Raw genomic sequence first — 23535 nt, 5'->3', positions numbered from 1 at the left:
TCACTTTACAATTTAAATTGTTCTAATAAAGAGAGAGAAATTAGAGAATGAGTTCATCTTGCCAATGAACCTACTTTTTTTTTTACAAAAATGAACCTACTTTTATACCTCATTAAAAACAATTTATGGTGCATTTGGTCAAAGGGGAATGGAGACGAGGAAGGACTCTTTTAAATTAGAGTAATTAACATGGTTCATTTATTAAAATAGGAGGGAACAAAATTTCTCTAAAAACCAACTTTAGCTCCCATCCAAAATGTGAAGATTTGAAGGGAAGATAATATTTAATGCCATTTTTTTTTACTGTCAAAATAATTTATTTAATTACTATTGTGAAAAACGTAGTCTTATATTTTTCCTCCATTAATTAATTATTTTTCTTCTATGGAACCAAACACCAGTTTTTGAAATTGTTATTCTTCCCTCCACTCATTTTGTTTAAAATTCCACCATTTTTCATAAATATACATCACAATATTTCTTTATGGTTTTTTTTATTCTAGAAATATTTCTTATTTTATGGTCCTTATGAACATAACTTAGTTAGTAGGGAGATTGTAATATGGCAGGATGATATTATCCACTGATTCACCTTAAATGGTGAAATTTTGGTCACTAAATTACTCAAAGAAGTTAATGAAATGCATTTTCACTTATCAATGTTATCACCAAATTTAACCTTCTCTTAGCTTGGCATATGAACTTTCGAGCAAAATGTGATTGAGTTAGATGTGTCAAAGATCCCAAATAGTCAATATAAACTAACACCAACAACTATTTTTTCGTAGATTAATGAAATTAAAGATCATAGATTTTACATTATTCGTGACAATTAATCACATGTGAAAGAAAATCAACTTAATTGTTACTCCCTCTGTCCTAAATCTTTGGTCCTTTTAACTTTTTAGTTTTATCTCAAAATTTTGGTTCTTTTAAGAAATCAATGTATAATCAATGATGTTTTACCATTTGTACCCTTACAAAAGTTAAAACATCATTAAATGAATTTTCTCTTTCTTAATAAAGTAAGGGTAAAAATGATTTAACTTACTAATCTTTATGATTTCTTAATAGGGATGGTTGGAATACCCAAACCTGATAGACCCGCCTGAACTCAAACCCAAGTCAACGGACGAAACCCGAGTTGACTGATTTGGGTTCGGGTGGCACCGAATATATGGGTGTAGATTTGGGTAGTATCAAACCTACACCTAAAACTCATTCACCCACCCGTTTATATATTAAATTATTTATTTACCCATATATATTTTGCTCCCTAAAACGGTAATTAATCTCTCTTTGTAACTCCAAATTTAATGGAGTTTGATTATGTGGAAAACTAACTCGATTGCGGTCGTTTCGATACCAATTTGGTGAATTATTGATCCAAATTGAATTATGTGCGAAACTTTGAACTTGAGGCTCAGAAGCAGATTTTGTGCAGAATTTTGGTGAGGGGGGGGGGCAAAATCCAACAAATTATAAAATAGGGGGTAAAATTCCGCATTTTTCAAAACAGGGGGGTAAAACTACATTTAAGCCTTTAAGTTTTTGAATGTTGTAATGGTGCATTACAACATATTTATTAAATTACATATTTGATGAATTGTTTAGTAAAAAAAAACTATTTTGAAATTTACAAACTATATTACCAAATTATGCTACATTTTGCATTTTATCAAATATAGTTCGGGTCGAGTTTGAACATATAATCAATTATGCATGTTCTTGTTACGGGTTTCGGGTTTGGGTGAAAAAACCGGAACCCATCGAGTGTGAGTGTGAGTTTCATTTTCCCACCCGAACAACATTTGAGTTTGGGTTTGGGCGGCACCCGAATATATGGGTGTGAGTTTGGGTAGTATCAAACTCACACCCATGAATACCCATTGTTATCTCTATTTCTTAATCCATGTGCAAAACTCTAAAAAGACCAAAGTTTTAGAACGGAGGGAGTACTATTTTTGTTTATTAGTAATTTCTTGTTGTCTTTTAAAATATTTGTGTATCATCGGCATAGGCATAGTTTTTACTCTTTTAAACGTTGATCTCAAAATCAAGATTTGAATATCCCAATTCACAATCAATTTGGCTCTTATATTTTTATTCTATCATTTTGATTTTTTTTAAAAAAATATTTGCAAAAATTAAGAAGTGAATTACACGGTGGTGTTACTGTGTTAACGCAATAATCATTATTGACCGTCTTATAAAAAGTAAACTGTTGAAATCAAAACTATATAAAATTAATCAAACTACACCGTATAAATAAGAATTGCTCGATCATTTTTTAACGTATGAGATCGCTAATCAAGTGAAGTAGATAATTGGTCCCAAAAGTTACCCTTTCATTAATGGAAAAACTACAAATGTAAGAAAACTGATGTGAAGGGACATAAGAAAAAGGTTAAAAAAGAGAAGAAAAAAAAAAACCGAAAAAGAACAAAAAAATTGAAAAAAAGAAAAAGACAATTCTTTTTTCTTCACTTTTAATAATGTTTTTAAACGTCGCGTGCGGGAAGAGTCACAGGACCACCTTGTTGTTTGTCTTGGCAACGTATCGTTTTGGTGCCAAACACAAGAAAAATAAAAACCAGACAACACAAAAACCATGAAATGAAATTACCCAAAATTTGTTAAGTGAAAATAGCTCGGTCGAAGGGACATTACATTATACTCTTTTTGGACATAATTATAAGTAAAAATCTATTTTTTAGGTTTATTGAAAAAGTAATGTATCTTGTCAATAATATATATAGACCAAATACATTATTTTTTCTATAAATTTAAAAAGTGTTTTTTTGCTTATAATTGTGGCCGAAAGGAGTATATGTAGAGATTGAGCTTTCATATCACTTATCCACCTTAATGGTGAAATTTCTAGTCACTAAACCACTTGACAAAAAAATTACCCAAAAATCTTTGTACAAAAAAAAATTACCCAAAAACTAAGACATTGATGATAGTAAGCTCCCATAACGAATTGTTTGAAATAACTCGAGTTTGATTTTTAATGAAAATAATTTTTAATCAAACTTTATTTATTTTATTGTCGTATTTTGGATTATCCCGACTCTTCTCTTGGAAATCAGATAGTAAATAAAAAAAATCTTATCTAAATAATTTGAAGAATTAAATTCGACTTGTGATGAAAATAATTTTTGGTCAATCTTACTTTGCAATTTAAACCCGACCTCATAATCTGATTTCAATCCCCAGTCACTCAACTTCGTGTGTGTGAGATTCTAATAACTTGTCATTTCGTCTATATAATTTTTTTTTAGTACTAATAATTAAAACGATTTGAATTCTGAATTATTGATACCAAGAAAATTAATACCTAAAATTACTTTTTATTTTCCCAACATTCAAATTAAAAAAAAAAAAAAAAACTGGAGAGAGAAAGATAAATAAATAACGAAAGAAACATAGCAGAAAACAAGATTTTTTTTCTTCACACGATTTCGAAAAGAAGAAACAACGTTGTTGTTGTGTTGGTCAACTCAACATCAATCAATAATCGATACAAACAAGACACGCTTTTTTGATCTTCAATTTCAATAATATGGTAATTTTTCCGCATCTTCCGGAGCTCTTTTTTCGAAACGTTTTTCGTCTTTTGTTTCATTTTTGAATTATGTCTTCTTTTTTTTAAATTAATTTTTTGTTTTATTGATTTTAATTAATTGTTCGTGACACGCACGGACACAGATATGGCTTGGAATTCTCAATTCGGTATTTGTTTTTATTCAAGATTTTGTTTTTCACGTTGGTTACATCTTATGTGTTTTTGCTTTTTCCTTTGATTGGTATGGTTTTGAACTTTTTGTGTTTATATTTGTCTTTACTTGTTCACTTTTTATTGATTTTTGAATTTTGATTCTATTTATGGGTTGCTTTGGATACTTATTTCTGATGAATTGTTAAAATTGTGGTTTTTGAGATTTTACATTTCATTTTTTTAATCTCTTGTTCTGTTCCAGTTTTTGATTGGTTTGGTTGTTGCTAAAAGGTAGTGTTCTTGCAAAGATAACTTTACTTTTGATGGTTGGTTGAATTTCTGATAATTTTCTGTATCATTTTGATCTGGTTTATGGATATGGGATGTTAATCTGTGCTATAACTCGGCCGTCTTGTAAAATTGAAAGCACAACACTGCAGATTGAGATTATGAAGCATAATCTGTTTGCTGACATGTTGTTGCGATAAAAATACGGCACTAAGATGAGGGGATCTGGGATGTAATCATTGTTTACCCTTATGATTTTGTGTTTTTGGCTATGATGTTTATTCTATTATAGCATGCAAAAAGTGTTAAAATTTATCCATCTATGGGTTGTTTTGATTTTGAGAGGTTTTGTTTACAGATTGTACTTCTATCTATGTAACTATGTTGCTTGATGTTGTTGTCATGTTTCAGGCGTGTTCGCTTTTCTTGACTCACTGAATCTTGGCGAGCATTGCCAAAAGTAAAATATCGTTTACATGATAAGTGTTGGCCAGAGACTGTTGCGCGTGAATGTAGCTTACTCGTGTTAAATTATCCTAGGGAAACTCTATAAGGTATTATTCTGACTGAAAATCTGCATCGTAATTGTTCTTGTGTTTTGTGTGTGTTTGAATTTTATAATTATTCTGACCATTTTTCTATTTAACAGTTGTAGCATGCCATAAAAGTAAACTCAAACCCGACAAAATTGGAAAGAAATCTCTTAGATCGGGTCAGAAATGGCTCCTGGAGGCAGTATTTTCAAAGAAGTTCTTGAATCTCACGTGATGTCATCAGATTATGAAACTGGCAAGGCTAAATCTGAGGCCAAGATTAACAGTACACTTACAAAATCTACTAGTGTTGGGTTGAATGGAAAGAATGGAACTAGTTCAAAGAATGGTGTGCATGACTTACTTGGCTGCCCTGTCTGCAAAAATTTGATGTATCCCCCAATTCACCAGGTGACGTGTTTGCAATTTCTTTCTTTTCTTCGAGTGTCCATTCGTGTTTTGGAAAAATCCTGTTCTCAAATGCAATATTGCACACATGAAAGTTACGAAGTTATCACAGTTATCTTTTTAATCTATTTGTTAAGTGAGTTATGTGATAGTTGGTTGAGTTTAACAAAGTTAAGCAAGTGAATTTTTTGGAGTCATACCGAGCAATAATAAACAGATAAAAGCATTTAGTTTATAGGTATTTCATTGTCATTTTCTAATTCTAAGGTGAGTTTAGTTCCAATATTAGTTTACCAGAATTGTAATTTTCGGCTAAATATATATTTCTAATGTTTCTTTTATGTCTGTATTCTATGTTTCAGTGTCCAAATGGCCATACATTATGTTCAAATTGTAAGATTGAAGTTCATAATATCTGCCCAACATGTCACCATGATCTTGGAAATATAAGGTGTTTAGCTCTTGAGAAAGTCGCAGAATCTTTGGAGCTTCCTTGCAGATATCAGAGTCTAGGTTGTAGTGATATATTTCCTTACTATGCTAAACTTAAGCACGAGCAAAATTGCGGATTTCGTCCTTACAATTGTCCCTATGCTGGATCTGAGTGCTCTGCAATTGGTGATATTTCATATCTTGTTGCCCATCTCAAGCATGACCACAAGGTTGACATGCATGATGGATTTACATTCAATCATCGATATGTCAAAACAAATCCACATGAAGTTGAAAATGCTACATGGATGCTAACTGTAAGTTATTTAATGAATTATTATAATAATTGGCCTGTTTGTTCGTTTGATTGACTAAATCTTTTAGATTAGCATTTTTGCATGTTATTTTTATTATTTAATAATAATTAAATTCTCACTCTATACTGTATCTTATAACACGTGACATTTAATTTTGTGTGCACACATTGCCTTGTCTTCTATTCACACAAAAAACTTATGTACTATTTTAGTTTATCTTCAAGTGGTGTTGGCTGTTTCTTGATTAATCATGCTTTATGTCACATGACTTACAAGTTACATGTCTGCATGTGCTCTTTTGACTTTTGATGAATAATTTGAACTCATTGATGAGTTCAAATTCAACCATGAAACTGAATTCGACGAGTTTGAAGTTTTAAGCCATCAAGTTTAATTGCATGGTTGAACTTTTGTCCTGTTTGATCTTCATCTAAACATTTGCAAGGTTAAAGCTATGGTTTACAAAGTTCACCTTTCATCTTCTGAATGTTATTGTGATCTCTGGAATATTTTTAATTTTGTGACTAAGATTTATTAGATACTACAAATTATAGGGGGAAATAGAAAGTAGCTATAGTTTTGATGGTTTGAATTTCAAATTATCTTGCTTTTTAGGTTTTCAATTGTTATGGAAAGCATTTTTGCTTGCACTTTGAGGCTTTCCAGCTTGGCACGGCTCCAGTTTTTATGGCCTTCTTACGGTTTATGGGCGATGACAACGAATCAAAAAAATTCAGCTACAGCTTAGAAGTCGGTGCAAACGGGCGCAAACTTATATGGCAAGGAATTCCTCGGAGCATTCGTGACAGTCATAGTAAAGTTAGAGACAGTCAAGACGGACTTATAATTCAGAGAAATCAAGCCCTTTATTTTTCTGGTGGCGATAAACAGGAGTTGAAGTTGAGAATCACTGGTCGTATATGGAAAGAAGATTGAGATATGTAAAATATATAATTAAGCATTATGGATGTTGAAGTGATCATTGTATAGAGCTTGTTAAGGATTGTTGTAAGATTTTGGTCTCTGGCAAAGTGTATCACTAATGCTCTATTTATCTCTCCATATACAGATTCTCTTTTAATTCCACACATCTTAGATTTGAAAGGTTACTTGTGATTTTGTCCTTCAGCTTTCTTTTACTTTTCTCTTTCAATTACACTTTTTGAGATGTAAAATTATTTATAATATATATGAAGGATATTTTTGAGTATGATCTCGACAAAATTACAAAATTCATAACACAAAAATGCAAAAGCGACCCCTTGTTGGTGTAAGATAAGTGTTGGTCCGATTCACCAATGTAAGTTATAACTCGATGGGTCGTTCGTGTGGAGTTGTGACTCAGGATTTCATATAAAAATGAATGACTATATTGAAATCAAAATTCAAAATATTAAAATGACTTCTAATTATTTAACTTTAAGAAACATTTTCCATACATTCAAAGTCATGCTTTCCGAAGTGTATAAGTCAAAAATATATGTGATGTCAAAGTAAACTTGCAAATTGGAGGTATTTGGGGAAAAATTGCAGCTGAGAGGTGACTGGTGAGTATATGAGGAAAACAGGGGAGTGCAGAAAGCAACTGTTGGAATGTAGTAAAATAGTTTTTTTTTAAGAAGTTAAATTAGCCCACCCAAATTGACACCAGAGAGAATTGAACCTGAGACCTTAAGGAGGAGCATATTTTCATGTCCCAAGTCAATATCACCGGACCAACCCAAGTGGGTTGAATGTAGTAAAATAGTTAGAACAAGCTTGAAATGATTTGTAATCTGGACATACTGGAATAAAGGAAAATTGACCCAATAAATGTTGGCTATCCTTGATAGTCTTTTTAGTTTTTCTTTTTTTCTTTTCACACATGGTGCATGATTTTATAGAAGATGCTACATGCATGTATTTGTTAATAAATACTCTTTTGTCGTTGAAGTGAGTTTAACTCAGTTAATAAGAACATCGCATTATATGTATAGGGATCAAGTTTCGAACTTCGGATACTCTACTTGTTGACCTTAAGGGTGGAATTTTAGTCATTAGACTATTTGACAAAAAAATATACTCTTTCATCTATACATGATTCTTGTATATTGAAAAAATGTAGACACATGGACAAATATTATCAATTCCCCATATTTGTTATGGGAACGACAAACACCATAACACCATAACTAGAGTAATCTTGTTCTATCTCGTCTTGTTTAGAGCAATGTCACCGTATGTGGGAATCGAACCCGCAAACACGTTCTGAGGTATTGCCAACTTTGAGCAGGGTGTGAATCCTCACAATTTTGTTTTTTGTAAAAAACACATCGGTAGGTTGAAGAGTGTGACTGTTATATATAAACTACTTTTAACCTCAATTCTCAAATAATGAGACTTTTTGGTTGTACCGGAACAACAATCCCAAAAGATTAATATCGACAAAAACAATTGATTAGTTCGTCTTTGAATCTCTAGAGCATATACATAAAATTTTATAAGTTTTATTTTTACACTAAAACTAGTTGGTCCATAATTAGTGATTTAGTTCATTGAAGATGATGTAAAGAATATTGATCCATAGATTTTATTTATAACAGCTAATATTAAAATGTAAATCACAATCACTGATGATGATATATTGTATATGGTTTTATTATAACCAAAGCAAAATAGAACGTGCAAAGCATATAGTTTTATTATTTGATGTTGTATTTTGCTGTCTATGAATGAGAATAGCAAAGCATGAAGAGAGCACTAAAAATAGATTATAACTAGCGAATGACATGCATCTATTGTCACATATTTTCATCACCAACCGATATTCCTGGAAAATACAACAAAACTTGTTCCTTTCTTCCAAAACCAAACTAAACTCCTTCTTTTGCATGCATTTCTATTCCTAAATTCTTTTTCTTATTATTGCATTAATTGCATACAATATAATTCTCTCAACCTATCTTTCTCTGCCAAATTATTGTCTCATCGATCTTCCAGTTTGATCAGGTAACGAATTAAAGGTAATATAATCATTTTATATCTTTCATTTTCTTTTAATCAATGGTTTTAATTTTCAATGCAGTTATTTTTCATGTAAATTTTGTTTGTATAATGCCAAAACACAATTATAACTATGCAGTTCCGTTTTATTTTTGTCCATACACAATAATTTTATTAGTATTTCTTAAATGTGGCTATCATTTTTGCATAATGTGTATGAATTCTATGTTTGTGCCTTAATGATAAGGGATATTTAAATGGTTATGTTTTAATTAGAGAAAAGTTATTGTGATTTGATAGTTGATATGCAAAGCTATGAATATTATTCTTCCCTAATTGCACAATGTGCTTTGTCTTATTTTTTATCAATTGGTGTACTAAGTTGTCTTGTTTTCAGGTGATTCATTAATTAGTTACTGTCAATGGGTTATTGAGAGTGCACCTAGGAGTATTTGAAGTATGTTGTGTTGCGGAGGCGCGGAAGAAGATACCAGCGGGCCACCTGCAAACCAATACACTGCACCATCAAGAGGGGGTAACTCATATGGCGGTGGCGGAGGTAGTGTCTTCATTTTTATCTATTCAATTAGATGGTTGCTCTCGCCCCCTCTCCCCAAAATTGATCAGAATCCCCCCATGTCCACCCGTCTACCAGGAAGTATCTTCTGTAAATTTTACCAGAAGATATCTCCCGGTAATGTGTTTTCTGGTGTGAGCAATTCAGGAGGGCAAAGAGCAACCATCATTCAATTATCATTTATAAAGTGATGTGATAATTTACATTAGTCTTGTGTGAATATAGATAGAGGAGAACCAAGGAGCAATATTGCCAAGACTGGTGGTCCACAAAAAGTATTACCAATTGAGATACCCTCTATATCATTGGATGAGTTAAATAGGTTAACGGGTAACTTTGGTACAAAGGCTTTCATTGGTGAAGGTTCCTATGGAAGGGTTTACTATGCAAAATTAAGTGATGATACTGAAGCTGCAATTAAAAAACTTGATACCAGTTCTGGTTCTGAACCTGAAAACGACGATTTCGCCGCCCAGGTAATCTTTTTCTTATTTTCCTTTCCATATTGTATATATGTTGAAGAAATGTTTTGTCTCTTCTTGGTGTTGTCACATTAAATTGTGTTATGTTACTTTGGATTGTGCAGTTATCAGTTGTTTCAAGACTCAAGCATGACAATTTTGTGGAGTTGATTGGATATTGTCTAGAAGCAGACAACAAAATTTTGGTTTATCAATATGCAAGTTTGGGTTCTTTGCATGATGTATTACATGGTAGGCCTATAACCATATAATTTTATCGAGAAATGCTACCAACACGGCTTTTAACGTTTTTTCAAACACGTCTGGTTAAAATTCATGTAGATTCCACCAAATTTGTGTGGAATCCACATGATTTAGCGAAAGTCATTTCTCGAGAGTGTGTTGGAAATAGTGTTACAAAATGCGTTGATAGCGCTTATTTTGTTATGGATATAGGTTCTTGATTCCTTGAATGAAACAAAGGCTTTTGATTTTTGCAGGAAGAAAAGGTGTACAAGGTGCTGAACCTGGTCCAGTTTTAAGCTGGAATCAGAGAGCAAAAATTGCATTTGGTGCAGCAAAAGGGCTAGAGTTTCTTCATGAAAAGGTTCAACCTTCTATTGTTCATCGCGATGTTCGATCCAGCAATGTCTTGCTGTTTAATGACTATGAGGCCAAGATTGCTGATTTCAGCTTGACAAATCAGTCTTCTGACACCGCAGCTCGTCTACATTCGACAAGAGTCTTGGGAACATTTGGCTATCATGCTCCAGAGTATACCTTTTAATTTTACATTCCTCATACTTTCTTTTAAGATCAAGTTATATGGTCAATAATGATATATAACTCTTATACTATAATTTGTCACATAACTAATCAAAGCCATAATCTTGTATGCAAAATGAAGAATATGGTATGTAGACATAAATATACTATATACACTATATTTTTCTGTATTAAGAAATAATTGAGGTTAATATGTTTTCTTGTTTAGTTTTAATAATGCTTACTTTTATCTTCAGGTATGCCATGACCGGACAGATAACACAAAAAAGTGATGTTTATAGTTTTGGAGTTGTGCTTTTAGAACTCTTGACCGGAAGAAAGCCGGTAGACCACACAATGCCTAAAGGGCAACAAAGTCTTGTGACATGGGTATGATTATTCACAATTTGATTATTCTTCTCAGGTTTAATTGTTGTAGTATAATATCTATTCTTTAGCCAATAAGTTTTTTTTTTCTTTTTTTTTCTAAAATACTATTTTAGGCAACTCCAAGGTTGAGTGAGGACAAAGTGAAACAATGTGTGGATCCTAAGCTAAACAATGAATACCCTCCAAAGGCAATTGCTAAGGTTTGCTCCTTCATTTTTTTGAATGGTCTGTTTGGATTTAGAAAATGTGTGCTGTTTTTGTTTTTTATTTTTACTTCTAATTGTAAAATTTTCACTTGTTTTCATTATGTTGTGTTTTCAAATATCTTTAAGGGAAATAGTGCAAATAATGTGTACAAATCGGTAAATAGGCAAATTAGTCATCAAAATTATAAGCGCATTGGTCAAATAGTTTTTGAATTTTGCAAATTGACAAATACAGTACATTAGTGTAGTATTTCTATCAACTTGCATCGTTCGAGATTAGTTTGATTTGACACATTAACAAAATATATGTTGACCTTGGACTTTAATTCCATATTAATGTCATCACACAAAAGACTAATTTGCCTATAAAATTTAGATCTCTTAAGGGAACATATTTGTCGATAATTTGGAAAAGTTGTCTCTTAAGATAACATAAATTTTATATGCAGATTAGTCTCTAGTGAGCTGATATAAGATCAATATTCAATATAACATGTTCAATTGACGTGTCATGTCATAGTCTCTAATAACAAAAGCTAGTAGAGAAAACTATTTTAAATGACAATTTAGAATTTCGAAAATGCATTTACTAATTCTCAAATATTTAAAAACATGAAACAAACTTATACTAACACATAGCAATTTTGCATTAAAGTGAGAATAGAAAATAAAAACATAAAATAATTTTTTCAACCAACATGTCTTAAATTGAAAAGTTAATTTCAGAGATACTCTAATTATGTGACTAATCATTTGATGTGAAAAATGTAGTTGGCAGCTGTTGCAGCACTGTGTGTTCAGTATGAAGCTGATTTCCGGCCAAACATGACAATTGTTGTTAAAGCTCTCCAGCCACTTCTCAATGCAAAACCGGCTGGTCCTGAATCTAATGCTTGATTGACATTGTCATGTCATTAAATTATCAAGTGTCATAACAATTCTGTGCATAAAGTTCACCTATGTATGTAGTACTATGTACCTATAATGCATGATTGAAGATCATTGGAAAAAAGACCTTGCCCATAGTTGAAAATATTCTTAACGTCCTTTTAATTTGCTTAGCTTGTTCTATAGACTATTGTACATTAATCACTGACAGCTATATTACACATAATTATTTTTTTTATTTTTTTTTCGTTGTATTGCTTGTCCTTTATTCAATGCTTGCAATTTTCATTTTTTAAATAATTATTTATTCAATGTTTCTATATTTTTACATGATATTATATAATAATTATGATGAGAAATCAATACTTGTAAAAAAAAAGAAAGAGAAATATGAGAAATCACTATTATATTAGTTCAAGTGAAATTTGACACAAATCTTTTAGTAGTTTGAATTCGGGTCTTGTTGTGAATAGAAAAAAATTGTGATATCATTGAGAGGTGAGATCCCACTAAAGATAGTCAATTAGACTCCTTGACTAAGATTAGTCAACGAAGTCAATGAGTATTTTTTTTATTATATCAAAGATGGCCTAGGCCCGAAAAAAGAAAAATTATAACGGAATGACACGAGAGACGGAGACCTCCAACAACAAATCAGCGAGTAAAATATTGCTAATAAAGCTAGGACACCTATTAAAAAAAGATACTCCTCGAATCCAACGAACAAATCTAAATATGGTAAATATTAATTTCAATTGAGATATTAAGACGAGAAGTAATTTCCTAAAATAAAAAGATATGTGAAATATCGAAATTAAAAAGTTAGAAATACTGTTTAAAATTTGATGAATTTTTGTTTTATACAACAAAGTTAAGGTGAACCCAGATCTCAGTGGGTCGTCAAGGTAAGAGCAAGTCTCAAGACTTAGATACTTACAAATTAGCACCAACAAGATATTCACACCCTTGTAGAGTATAAGTCATCTCCTTACCAATTGGACTAACGTAAGGAACCCTCTTTTTAGGGTATATTATATAATTTATGTTTCATAAAATTAAGGAATCAACTTGGTCCTTCACTATACTCTAATGGCAAATACATTAAATTGCATTGTTTATTTTTAAGGCACTTAATTACTTGTGTTGGAGATTATCTAAGTAATAGACACTTGTTCGAGTATTTGGTGTAAATCGAATATCTTCTGCGCGCAACTTCAAAGACACTTGTTCGAGTATTAAGGTACTGTTTGGCCCAGCTTATTTTAGACTTTTTACTCCAAAAAAGGTGAAGTCAGGCCAAACAATTTTTTTTAAAAGTACTTGATAAAAAAAAGTTGCTTATTTTCATGTGTAAAATACATCAATTGGCAAAGCTAATATTTTTAACTTTTTCTGAGTAAAATTAGCTTTTCGGTGGTTCACCTCTTCGAATCCCACCAAAAGCAAATGCAAATCATATATTTGTGATATTCACGGCACTCATATGTGCACAGTGCACCATTATTTTTACTTTTCTTGATCACAAGTCATGTGCACTATTATTATAATAATTATTTTACTCATATTATTATAATATTATTATTTTGAAAAATGCACAATTTATTAATTTTCACAAGTCATGTGCACTATTATTATAATTTTTTTTACTCATTATTATAATATTATTATTTTGAAAAATGAACAATTTATTAATTTTCACAGTCACATATATACTACTATTATTTAAAATAATCAAATAAAATGTAGTACCATGCATAGTAGTATTTTTCTTCTTCAAACTACAAAATTATTCATTTCAATATATATATATATATATATATATATATATATATATATATATATATATATATATATATATATATATATATATATATATATATATATATATATATATATATATATTATGGATAAAATTAGACCGATAATGTTATGGCCACATATTAACATTTTAACATTATAAAAAAATAACATTTTAACAAATATAAATTTTATAAAATATTTAATGAATTTAAAATTTATATTGTTAGCTTATTCATATAAAATTTACACAAATTTAAAATTATTTTATATGTTATTGAGACATCTAAAATTAAGAACTTATGCATTTTTATTGAATATTTTTTATTTTTATGAATATCAATAACGTATCAAATGAATTTTCATTAATAAATATAGGATAATATTTTCATTAATAAATATAGGATAATTACATATGAAATTATGAATAAAAGGCGCAAACGGTTAAATGGCAAAACTAATTCTCTTAAAAACAAGATTCATAGTTTTAGGGGATACAACATTGCTATCAAATTTTTTAGATTTGTGTAAATTTTTACATAAATGATCTAAATAATATATACTTATAATTAAACGGTAGATTTTATAAAATACTATTCGTTAAAATATTTGTTTATTATATTTTTAAATTATTGCACACAAAATGTTAATATTTGTTAATTATATTTTTTAATTATTTTATTTGTTTATAATAATTTTTAATATTATTATAAATTTCATAAAATATTTTAACAAACAAATTTTAAATTATAATTTATTTTAAGTTTTTTAAAAATGAAATCACCAAACAACTTTAACTTTATTTATAAAGCACTTATTTTAAACTTTATTTTAAAGTAGCTTTTAGACCATAAAAAAGTTAGGCCAAATGGTACCTAAGTCTCGTACTGAACAAAAATATAGTGTTAAACAATATATAATGAGACACTCGTATATTAAATGTAGTGATTTTCTTGTGTTTCAAGCTCTCCTCACAATCCAAAGATAATCCATTATTTGCATTAAAAGTCTTTACGACAATGTGCTGATTAGACAACGTGTCATTGTGTCTTGTTGATGTTGTGAGTTAATGTAAATAAGAAAAGTTTTACATTTGATCGCATGTAAATAATAAAATTATAAATTGAGAAATATTATATATTACGAAGCATATTACAAACAAATGACAAGAACCGCCAACATGTCGGTTATATACAGCTTTGGCGCGGAAAAAACGGTTAGCACATCCAATGAGTTAACCCTTCCCTTCGCACATTTCATTTTTGTCGTCTTTCCATAATATTTATCATTTTATCATCATATGAATAGAAGAATTCACACATCGGAAGAAGATTATTTGAGTGTGAAACGTAAATAAAAAAGTATCACATTTGATCACATGTAAATAATAAGATTATAAATTGAGAAATACCATATATTACGAAACATATTACAAACAAATGACAACAACCGCCAGCATGTCGGTTACCTTTGGCGCGAAAAATACGGTTAGCACATCCAATGAGTTAACTCTTTGCACGTTTCATTTTTGACGTCTTTCCATAATATTTATCATATTTTCCTTATAAACTATATACTACATAGGATTCAAACTCACTTCAAAGTCGAATGCAATTCGTCAAATCAATCAAATAGCTTCTAAAACATAAAAAAGTCGAGCCAAACGTAACTCAATTACTTATTTTTGTCATACGAAACATATTACAAACAAATGACAAGAAATGCCAACATGTCGATTATATAGCTTTGGCGCGGAAAATACGGTTAGCACATCCAATGAGTTGTTAACCCTTCGCGTTTCATTTTTTTCGTCTTTCCATAATATCTATCATTTTCCTTATAAACTACATACTACAAGGGATTAAAACTCACTTCAAAGTCGTTTGCAATTCACCAAATCAATCAGATAGTTTCTAAAACTTAAAAAAGTCAACGTAACTTAATTATTTTGTTTTTGTCGTAAAGGAGAAAAATAAATGGGCTTTTATTTTGTTCTTCATAAAATTTAACCGCGCCTCATAAATCGATCAACCACAAGCATTTCAATTTCCATTACCAATATATATATTCATTCATTCATTCCTTCACACACGCAGTCTCACAACTCCAAATCTCGTCGTCACCGTCATCGTCACCGTCATCCACCAAAAACCCTTACATCACACAATTCTCGAACCTTCTCGATCGGTTTCCGTCATCGTTTCCGTCAACTCTTCCGCCGTAAGTTTCAGTTTCAATAACCATTTCGATCTACTTCGCGGTTTCGATTTATTAATTTATTTGTGCTTGTTTACTTTTTTGTATCAGATTGATATCAAATTTTGCAGACTTTGTTTCAATTGATATGAAAACTGTGTAACAATCGTTGAATGAACCATCGCTCACTATGAAAATGCCAGCAATACCGAACGGGAATCAACAATTTACTAATGCTTCTTCTGTTAATCAATTTTGGTCTAACAATTGTACCGACGTTAGCTTCAATCAGCTTCAGAAGGTATAATATAATTTATTTATTTTATTTTGGATTTTTTAATATTTTTAGTTTAATTAGTTTAAGATTACTGCTAGATCACTGTTTTGTATTGATTACTGTGTAATTGGTGATGATTTGTTTGCCTTTGTATTTTGGATCCTACAGTTGAACCTGTTTTTGGATTTTTTTTTCTGGGGGTTTTGATGTATTTATTATTCATAGACGCATATTTATGTTTTGATTAATGTTATTCAGTTTAATTTTCATATCAGTGCCTGGTAAAGGCTATGGAATGAAAAACCCTGGTGTCATATTTACTTTTAGAATTTGGGCTGGGCCTAACTCAATCTGACAAAACGGCTTGCAAGCAGAGGTTTGCTTCTGCTTATAAACACATGTTTTGACCATCGAACATTCGATGTGGGACTTTCAATATTTACCATTTTGGCAAATGCTTTCATCCCATTAGGGTTGGCATTAGTGATGCATTTAACCGATTCAGTGGTTAATATACAGTTAAGTACACAATCGTTAGACTGGTTAGCCGTAACAGTGCTGGACTTGTGTTTTCGTTGGATGGATACTTTGGATAGACTGGCTTGTGTTTTACAACTTTCCGTTTTTTTATATTTAGATGCCAATATGGATATGATATTACGTAACCAGATAAATATTGTTATTTTTCGTTCATTTATTTACAATGACACATTTTGAATATTGAAACATCTCCGTCTATGATAATTTTAGCTGTGCTTTTGTTAATGTTTATTGGTTTTTCATGTTATATCCCTTCTAGGTATCATCTTTGTCTTATAGTTTGAATAATTGTCATATTCCACTGTCTATTTCGCACTGTAATTGTGTCATTGTCATATTTGTGCGTATCTTATCAATGATTGTTAGCAACTATCGAAGACGCCGCAATATAGGTGGAGAAATGGAAAGTTTATCCATTGGAGAAGTGATATTAGATAACAGTGAATTGTTTCTGACCTGGTCTATGTTGCATATATTCTCTTGATCAAATTGCGACTTTTGACATACTTACGCTGTCTCTTATTCGGTGTTTTATGTCATTTTGATACAGTTCTGGAGTGAATTGTCGCTACAAGATCGGCAAGAACTCCTGAGGATTGACAAGCAATCCCTTTTTGAGCAAGCCCGTAAAAATATGTACTGCTCCAGGTGCAATGGGTTGCTTCTTGAAGGGTTTTTGCAGATTGTTATGTATGCAAAATCTTTGCAGCAAGAAGGGTCGGGTGCTCAATTTCCTTGCAACAAACTTGGAGGTTTGAAAAAGCAAAAAAATGGCGGATCAAGTGCTATAAAAGGGCACCAGGATGAAATTCAAGATCCATCTGCCCATCCTTGGGGAGGCCTGACCATAACGCGCGAGGGCTCATTAACACTTATGAACTGCTACTTGTATTCAAAGTCTCTAAAAGGATTGCAAATTGTAAGTGAAGCACATTTACATTAGACCCTCACACAATTCTTTTTCCCTCTTTGGTTGCTAAACACTTGCTCTTGTTAGGTCTTTGATGGGGCACGTGCTAGGGAGCGGGAAAGAGAACTGCTTTATCCTGATGCCTGTGGTGGGGCAGGCCGTGGTTGGATTAGCCAAGGAATAGCGAGTTATGGCAGAGGGCACGGAACAAGAGAAACATGTGCCTTGCATACTGCCAGACTTTCATGTGATACACTGGTAGATTTTTGGTCAGCGCTTGGAGAGGAGACTCGATTTTCTCTTCTAAGGATGAAGGAAGATGATTTTATTGAGAGACTTATGTACAGGTATCTATTTGTATATTCCTTACACTGAATATCACTATCATGATTAGGATCCGAGTTATCTGTTATTTGTGCTGGATATTTTTACCATTCACATGCAATTGATCTGTAATCAACTATCTGTTGGATTATATGATAATGATTAATGAGGCTGCTGGTTTGTTGCTAAAAGATGAACAGAGAACTCTATCATATACATTGAACTAAAATAATAATCAGCAACATTATCCTCCTGATACATGAAATGTAGAGTAAAATATGTTTGGAGAAGTTTATATTTCCAAAATACTGTCAGTTGTATAAGAAATATTTTAGAGATGGTATTATGTCTGTCAATGATGTGTCTGCAGTTCTTTGTTTTTGACAATCAGTTCTTTGTTGAATACACTTATTTTCTGTTTCTGTATGCTTTGTTGTCCAAGGGTTGGATCTACTAGATCACATTCCTTGCCTGAACTCATCTGATAATGATGGTTTTGTCCCAATTTTTTCTTAGGATAGATAGATTAGATAATGCATGATAAGAAAATATTACCCAAAATGGTTCAGACTGTGATATGACAACCGTCACTTATGACATAGTACAAACGGGGAACATGTGGGCGGGATACATGAGTAGTTTGGGTAAGTAAAGATGATTTTGTTGGAGAGAATTACATATTTAATAACCTTTTTTTTACGCTGACATATTTAACAACTTTGTCGACTGTAAACATAGACACTTACATAAAAAGGACCATGCTATCCAAAAGTTGTTGTTATGCAAGTTTTGAGAAGATAAATTAGCAGATACGCTATTATCGATATTGAGATGCAGTTGGTGATTACTTTTGTGAGGATTCTTAATTCATGGACCTTGGGGGGTTAAGAACTTCAAAGGAATAATAAAGCAATGCTTTATATTCTATCACGTTTACATAATTTTCTAACATTGTCTCTGGTGATGCTTCCTACTAGTATCTTATAGTGGGTCTTCATGCCATTAGAGAAATGAATTTCTTTTGATTCTTTAGTCAACTCTTTCCCATCACTTTGCTTTATTTTTCATTCAATTATAAAGGCAGTGCTACTCCTTTATGCCAAGAATGATTTAATTTATTTTCTCATCCTTTGAAACTTGATATGGAACTTTGCTTCAAGGAAGTATTATGATTTCTGTTGAGATATATCTTTCTCTGTACTTAAACATAATAATGCCTGTTTTAAGCATGTTTTATGCTTTCATTAATAAGTTACTATTTATCTTTCAGGTTTGATAGCAAGAGGTTTTGCCGAGATTGTAGAAGAAATGTTATTCGAGAATTCAAGGAACTAAAAGAACTGAAACGCATCCGCAGAGAACCTCGTTGCAGCAGCTGGTTTTGTGTTGCCGACTCGGCCTTTCAGTATGAGGTGTGACTTTCATATTTCTATGCTGTTGTAATGTCAGTTTTGGTTGAGATCTTAGGGGCTCTATCCTGTAAAATCAGTTTTGATTGTGATTTTAGACGAACAGTCTACATGTATCATTCATATGAAAATATTGTTTTATAAAACTACCATTGACAACTCGAGTAGATATTCTACCTAACACCAACATTCATCAAATATCTTTTATCAGGTAACTGATGACTCAATTCAAGCTGATTGGCGTCAGACATTTCCAGATGCTTTGGGAACATACCATCACTTTGAGTGGGCTGTGGGTACAAGTGAAGGAAAATCCGACATTTTGGAATTTAAAAGTGTTGGATTGAATGGATGTGCCAAAGCCAGCAGCCTTGATCTTGGTGGTTTGAGTGCATGTTTCATCAGTCTCCGTGCTTGGAGATTAGATGGACGCTGTACTGAACTTTGTGTTAAGGCTCACTCATTGAAAGGTCAGCAGTGTGTACATTGCAGATTAATTGTAGGAGATGGTTATGTCACAATTACGAAAGGGGAAAGTATCCGAAGATTCTTTGAGCATGCTGAAGAGGCTGAGGAGGAAGAGGTAATACATGTTTCAGTAAGGAAATAAACTTCCTTACTAATTATCCATAACTAGTGTGATTTTGATAAGTATTCACGAGGAATTTGTCAGAAAGAGTTTCACATGTTATTAATAATATATGCTTCTAGGATGATGATTCAGTTGACAAGGACGGAAACGAGCTTGACGGAGAATGCTCTCGTCCCCAAAAGCATGCAAAAAGCCCTGAACTGGCTCGAGAATTTCTGCTAGATGCTGCTACTGTTATTTTCAAAGAGCAGGCATGTTCAGCATTAATTTAATTTTCTTGAGGCAATCTGTCTTGTTCGGCCACTGACTGTTATCCTTTCAGGTTGAAAAAGCTTTCAGAGAAGGAACGGCACGCCAAAATGCACACAGCATATTTGTCTGTCTTGCATTAAAACTGCTGGAGGAACGAGTGCATGTTGCTTGCAAAGAAATCATTACATTAGAAAAGCAGGTCCTAGTTATTATGATTTTTGGAAAAGGACTTTTGGGGATTAATTAAAAGAACTCTTGTTTATATGTTGAATTACACTTACTAAATTCTAATTAAATGGTTTTGTCTACAGATGAAACTTCTTGAAGAAGAAGAAAAAGAAAAACGTGAAGAAGAAGAACGCAAAGAGAGGAGAAGGGCGAAGGAAAGGGAGAAAAAACTTCGGAGGAAGGAAAGACTAAAAGGAAAGGAAAAAGATAAAGACAAATTTTTTTCTGAATCAAATGATATACTTGGTTCTTCAGAAATCTCCAAAGAAGAATTGCCTGCAGGTGCTGATATGGATCAAAATAATCTTATTAGTTGCGGGAATTCAGTTGTTGAAACAGATGAAGTCAATCTTCTGAGTGACGATTCTCCTAACATCCAAGATAAAGAGTTCTCCAGTGAGAATGATACTTTGAGAACACAACACCTATCTGATGATGATTGTGATGAAGAAAATTCCAATACAAATGATGAGACAGGTCAGCAGTCAACAGTTGAACAATCAATGGTTTCTCATCAAAGTCTGGGAGGCAAGAAAGAATTTCAGCTGGATGATATGCCTATGAAGTGGTCTGACAGGCACCGATATGCCATTGTTTCTGACAATGGTGCAATGGTTGGCAAAACCGATTCTAGAAATTATGGCGAGAGTTTTTTGACGTCATCTAGAGTAATTAGTGGATCGAATAGGCAATCAAGAACAAGTGTTCCTGCAAAATCCAATGGTCGAAATGGCAGTCCAAAGTATGGCGAGAAGTTTTACAGTTCCAAGAACCGGATGAATGACAGATGTGATATTCATTCATGCAGCTGTAGTCCAAATAATCAACATTCTCCCATGACAAGAGTTAGTCGGGAGTCAAAACCTGTTACTCAATCTGAACCTGCTAAGCAGTTTTATCGTGGTAATAAGTATAATCAAGTAGACTACATGCATGAGTATAATGGAAGACCCAAAAGCAAAATCATTTTGGGGAACTATCCCAGCAGGGAATTGTTTCAAATCAAAAAGGTTTGGGAGCCTACGGAATCTCTGAAGAAATATCACCATAGCAATTCAGATTCTGATGTTATTTTGAGGTCCACTAAAGTTCAAGAATCTCAGTCTGAATTGATCAAGTCATCTATTGGGGAAAGCGTTGATTCAGGTGAAAATGATCATGAGAACTGTAATTCAAAGAATTTAAGTAGAACGGATGCAGGCTGCGAAGATGATTTTCAAGTTAAAATTGAAGGTTCTTGTAGCTCTAAGGAAGTTGCTCCTGAAATATGCGTAACTGGAGACTCTGCCTTGAACACTTCTGATCCTACTCAAAGTAGCACTTTTAGTTCTGACAATTGCTCGTCATGTCTAAGTGAGGGTGACAATAATACAACCTCATCAAACCAAGAAAATCAAGAATCCTTAACCACATCAGATTCTGAAGACATTAGCCTACAATCTGAAGTTAGAGATATTTCAGCTTGCGTGGAAAGCGTGCTGTCTGATTGTCATGAAGTTGCCATGGAGAATAACCAGAATGCAAATGGTGAGAGTTTGTCCAAAAGTTCAAGTTCACTGATTGGTCAATCCTTGGATGGAACAAGAAGTGATGCATCACGGAATTTTGTGGAAATTGCCCAAAATTTTAATAATGGGTTTTCCACAGCTAATGTGTGTTCTCAACCTCAAATCCTGCTTCCTCCAGTGTCAAATCGAAATATTCAATTTCCAACATTTCAAGCTCCTTCAACAATGGGTTATTTCCATCAAAATCCAGTTTCATGGCCAGCAGCTCCAACAAATGGGTTGATGCCCTTCCCGCACCCAAATCATTACTTGTATGCTGGCCCTCTTGGATATGGCTTAAATGAGGACCCGCACTTTTGCTTACAGTATGGTTCCTTGCAGCAACCAACACCCTTGTTCAACCCTGCCATTCCAGTTTATCAGCCAGTTGCCCGAGCTAATGTCTTGAATTCAGATGAATGGATACGAGTTTCCAAGCCAGCTTCCTTGCAAGAGCATATTAATGGATCTTTTGCAGAAAGAGCTGTTTCATCTGGAAATAATTTGAAAAAACCAGTGTTCAGTGGAGAAGTTAAACATGATCGTTCTGCAAAGTCACAAGAGAATAACGGTGACTTTTCCTTGTTTCATTTTGGTGGTCCTGTAGCCCTCTCAACAGGTTGTAAATCGACTTTGGCATCTTCAAATGGCAATGCTGTTGGTGATTTTAGCTTGAAAAGTTCAGTGGATCATGCCGAAAAGCTCCATACTTGCAATAAAAAGGAGACCACCATCATGGAGGAATACAATTTGTTTGCTACAAGTAATAACTTAAGGTTTTCAATTTTCTAAAATGATAAAGTGAGAAGTATAAGGTGGCTGTTGCTGAATCCAGTCCCTATTTTCATATATGATAAACTGAGGTTTGAATACTTTGTAATTCGGTAAACAATAAGCTTCCTTTAGCAATTTTCAACTTTAAAATATAGCTTGATTAGTTAATTGTTGCCCAATTTGTGCTGAATTTTTTTAGTTATAGAGAAATATTGAGAGTGTTGGATTTTGAAGGTTTTTTTCTTGACTATTTTGTGTGAAGATATAATCACCCGAAAGTTTCGATGAAGCATTTGTTTACTTTGCAGTTCTTTTTATTCTGTTGCAACAAAGCAATTTTCATAGTGAAAGCTCTGTTGGAGATTTTGAGCAGACATTATCATTATGATTGAAATGTTTTCTTTACTCAGGTTAATGATTTTTCTCCTATGGAAAAATGTTCTGATAATTGAATTCAAACTTAGATCCTTTCATGATGCATTTTTTGTGTGCAAAGTATTGTGAAATCTGATGCCTGGAGAGTTTAAATCTCAAACATTTCCAACGGGAAGCTGATGTGTAGATTGGAAGTGTTTCACTCATACTTGGTCTGCTGTCTTTCCTTTTGTTCGGCACTTTCGGCTTTCTAAGGAGAAACTTAAGGTATTTCTAGAGTAATACTTGCTCCTGTTTGTAAAGTTTGCTATGTAACGTCACCTACCCTCTAAGATCTCAATCATTA

At 32.5% G+C, this 23535-nt stretch overlaps 3 protein-coding genes across 5 annotated transcripts; all 3 read left to right on the top strand.

Annotated features, from left to right (window-relative positions):
- The first annotated feature begins 3348 nt into the window (after window positions 1–3348).
- LOC123889955 (E3 ubiquitin-protein ligase SINAT2-like) lies at window positions 3349–6808 on the top strand. 3 transcript variants are annotated; one of them, XM_045939482.1, is made up of 5 exons: window positions 3349–3568; window positions 4421–4563; window positions 4659–4953; window positions 5313–5699; window positions 6315–6808. In XM_045939482.1, exons 3-5 carry the CDS (start codon window positions 4729–4731, stop codon window positions 6633–6635), a joined length of 933 nt encoding a protein of 310 aa, XP_045795438.1. In that variant the 5' UTR covers window positions 3349–3568; window positions 4421–4563; window positions 4659–4728; the 3' UTR covers window positions 6636–6808. The 3 variants fall into 3 exon arrangements, with proteins under 3 accessions (XP_045795438.1, XP_045795439.1, XP_045795437.1); XM_045939483.1 differs by having other exon boundaries at window positions 3560–3735; XM_045939481.1 differs by lacking the exon at window positions 3349–3568 and adding an exon at window positions 3831–4012.
- Window positions 6809–8466: 1658 nt separating this feature from the next.
- Window positions 8467–12268, top strand: LOC123889974 (probable protein kinase At2g41970). The gene is made up of 8 exons (XM_045939508.1): window positions 8467–8701; window positions 9079–9240; window positions 9484–9734; window positions 9845–9971; window positions 10220–10493; window positions 10742–10874; window positions 10988–11074; window positions 11852–12268. The coding sequence occupies exons 2-8, from the start codon at window positions 9141–9143 to the stop codon at window positions 11975–11977; spliced, it is 1098 nt and encodes a 365-aa protein (XP_045795464.1). The 5' UTR covers window positions 8467–8701; window positions 9079–9140; the 3' UTR covers window positions 11978–12268.
- Window positions 12269–15613: 3345 nt separating this feature from the next.
- Window positions 15614–23124, top strand: LOC123888641. The gene is made up of 9 exons (XM_045937745.1): window positions 15614–15985; window positions 16073–16262; window positions 17329–17697; window positions 17776–18035; window positions 19283–19424; window positions 19633–20004; window positions 20133–20264; window positions 20336–20464; window positions 20577–23124. The coding sequence occupies exons 2-9, from the start codon at window positions 16152–16154 to the stop codon at window positions 22830–22832; spliced, it is 3771 nt and encodes a 1256-aa protein (XP_045793701.1). The 5' UTR covers window positions 15614–15985; window positions 16073–16151; the 3' UTR covers window positions 22833–23124.
- The last annotated feature ends 411 nt before the right edge of the window (window positions 23125–23535 follow it).

The sequence above is a fragment of the Trifolium pratense genome, linkage group LG6, assembly GCF_020283565.1.
Source record: "Trifolium pratense cultivar HEN17-A07 linkage group LG6, ARS_RC_1.1, whole genome shotgun sequence".
In the NCBI taxonomy this organism is placed as follows: Eukaryota; Viridiplantae; Streptophyta; class Magnoliopsida; order Fabales; family Fabaceae; genus Trifolium; species Trifolium pratense.
Note: the sequence above shows the minus strand (reverse complement) of the source record. Positions and strands in the feature narration are given on the sequence as shown.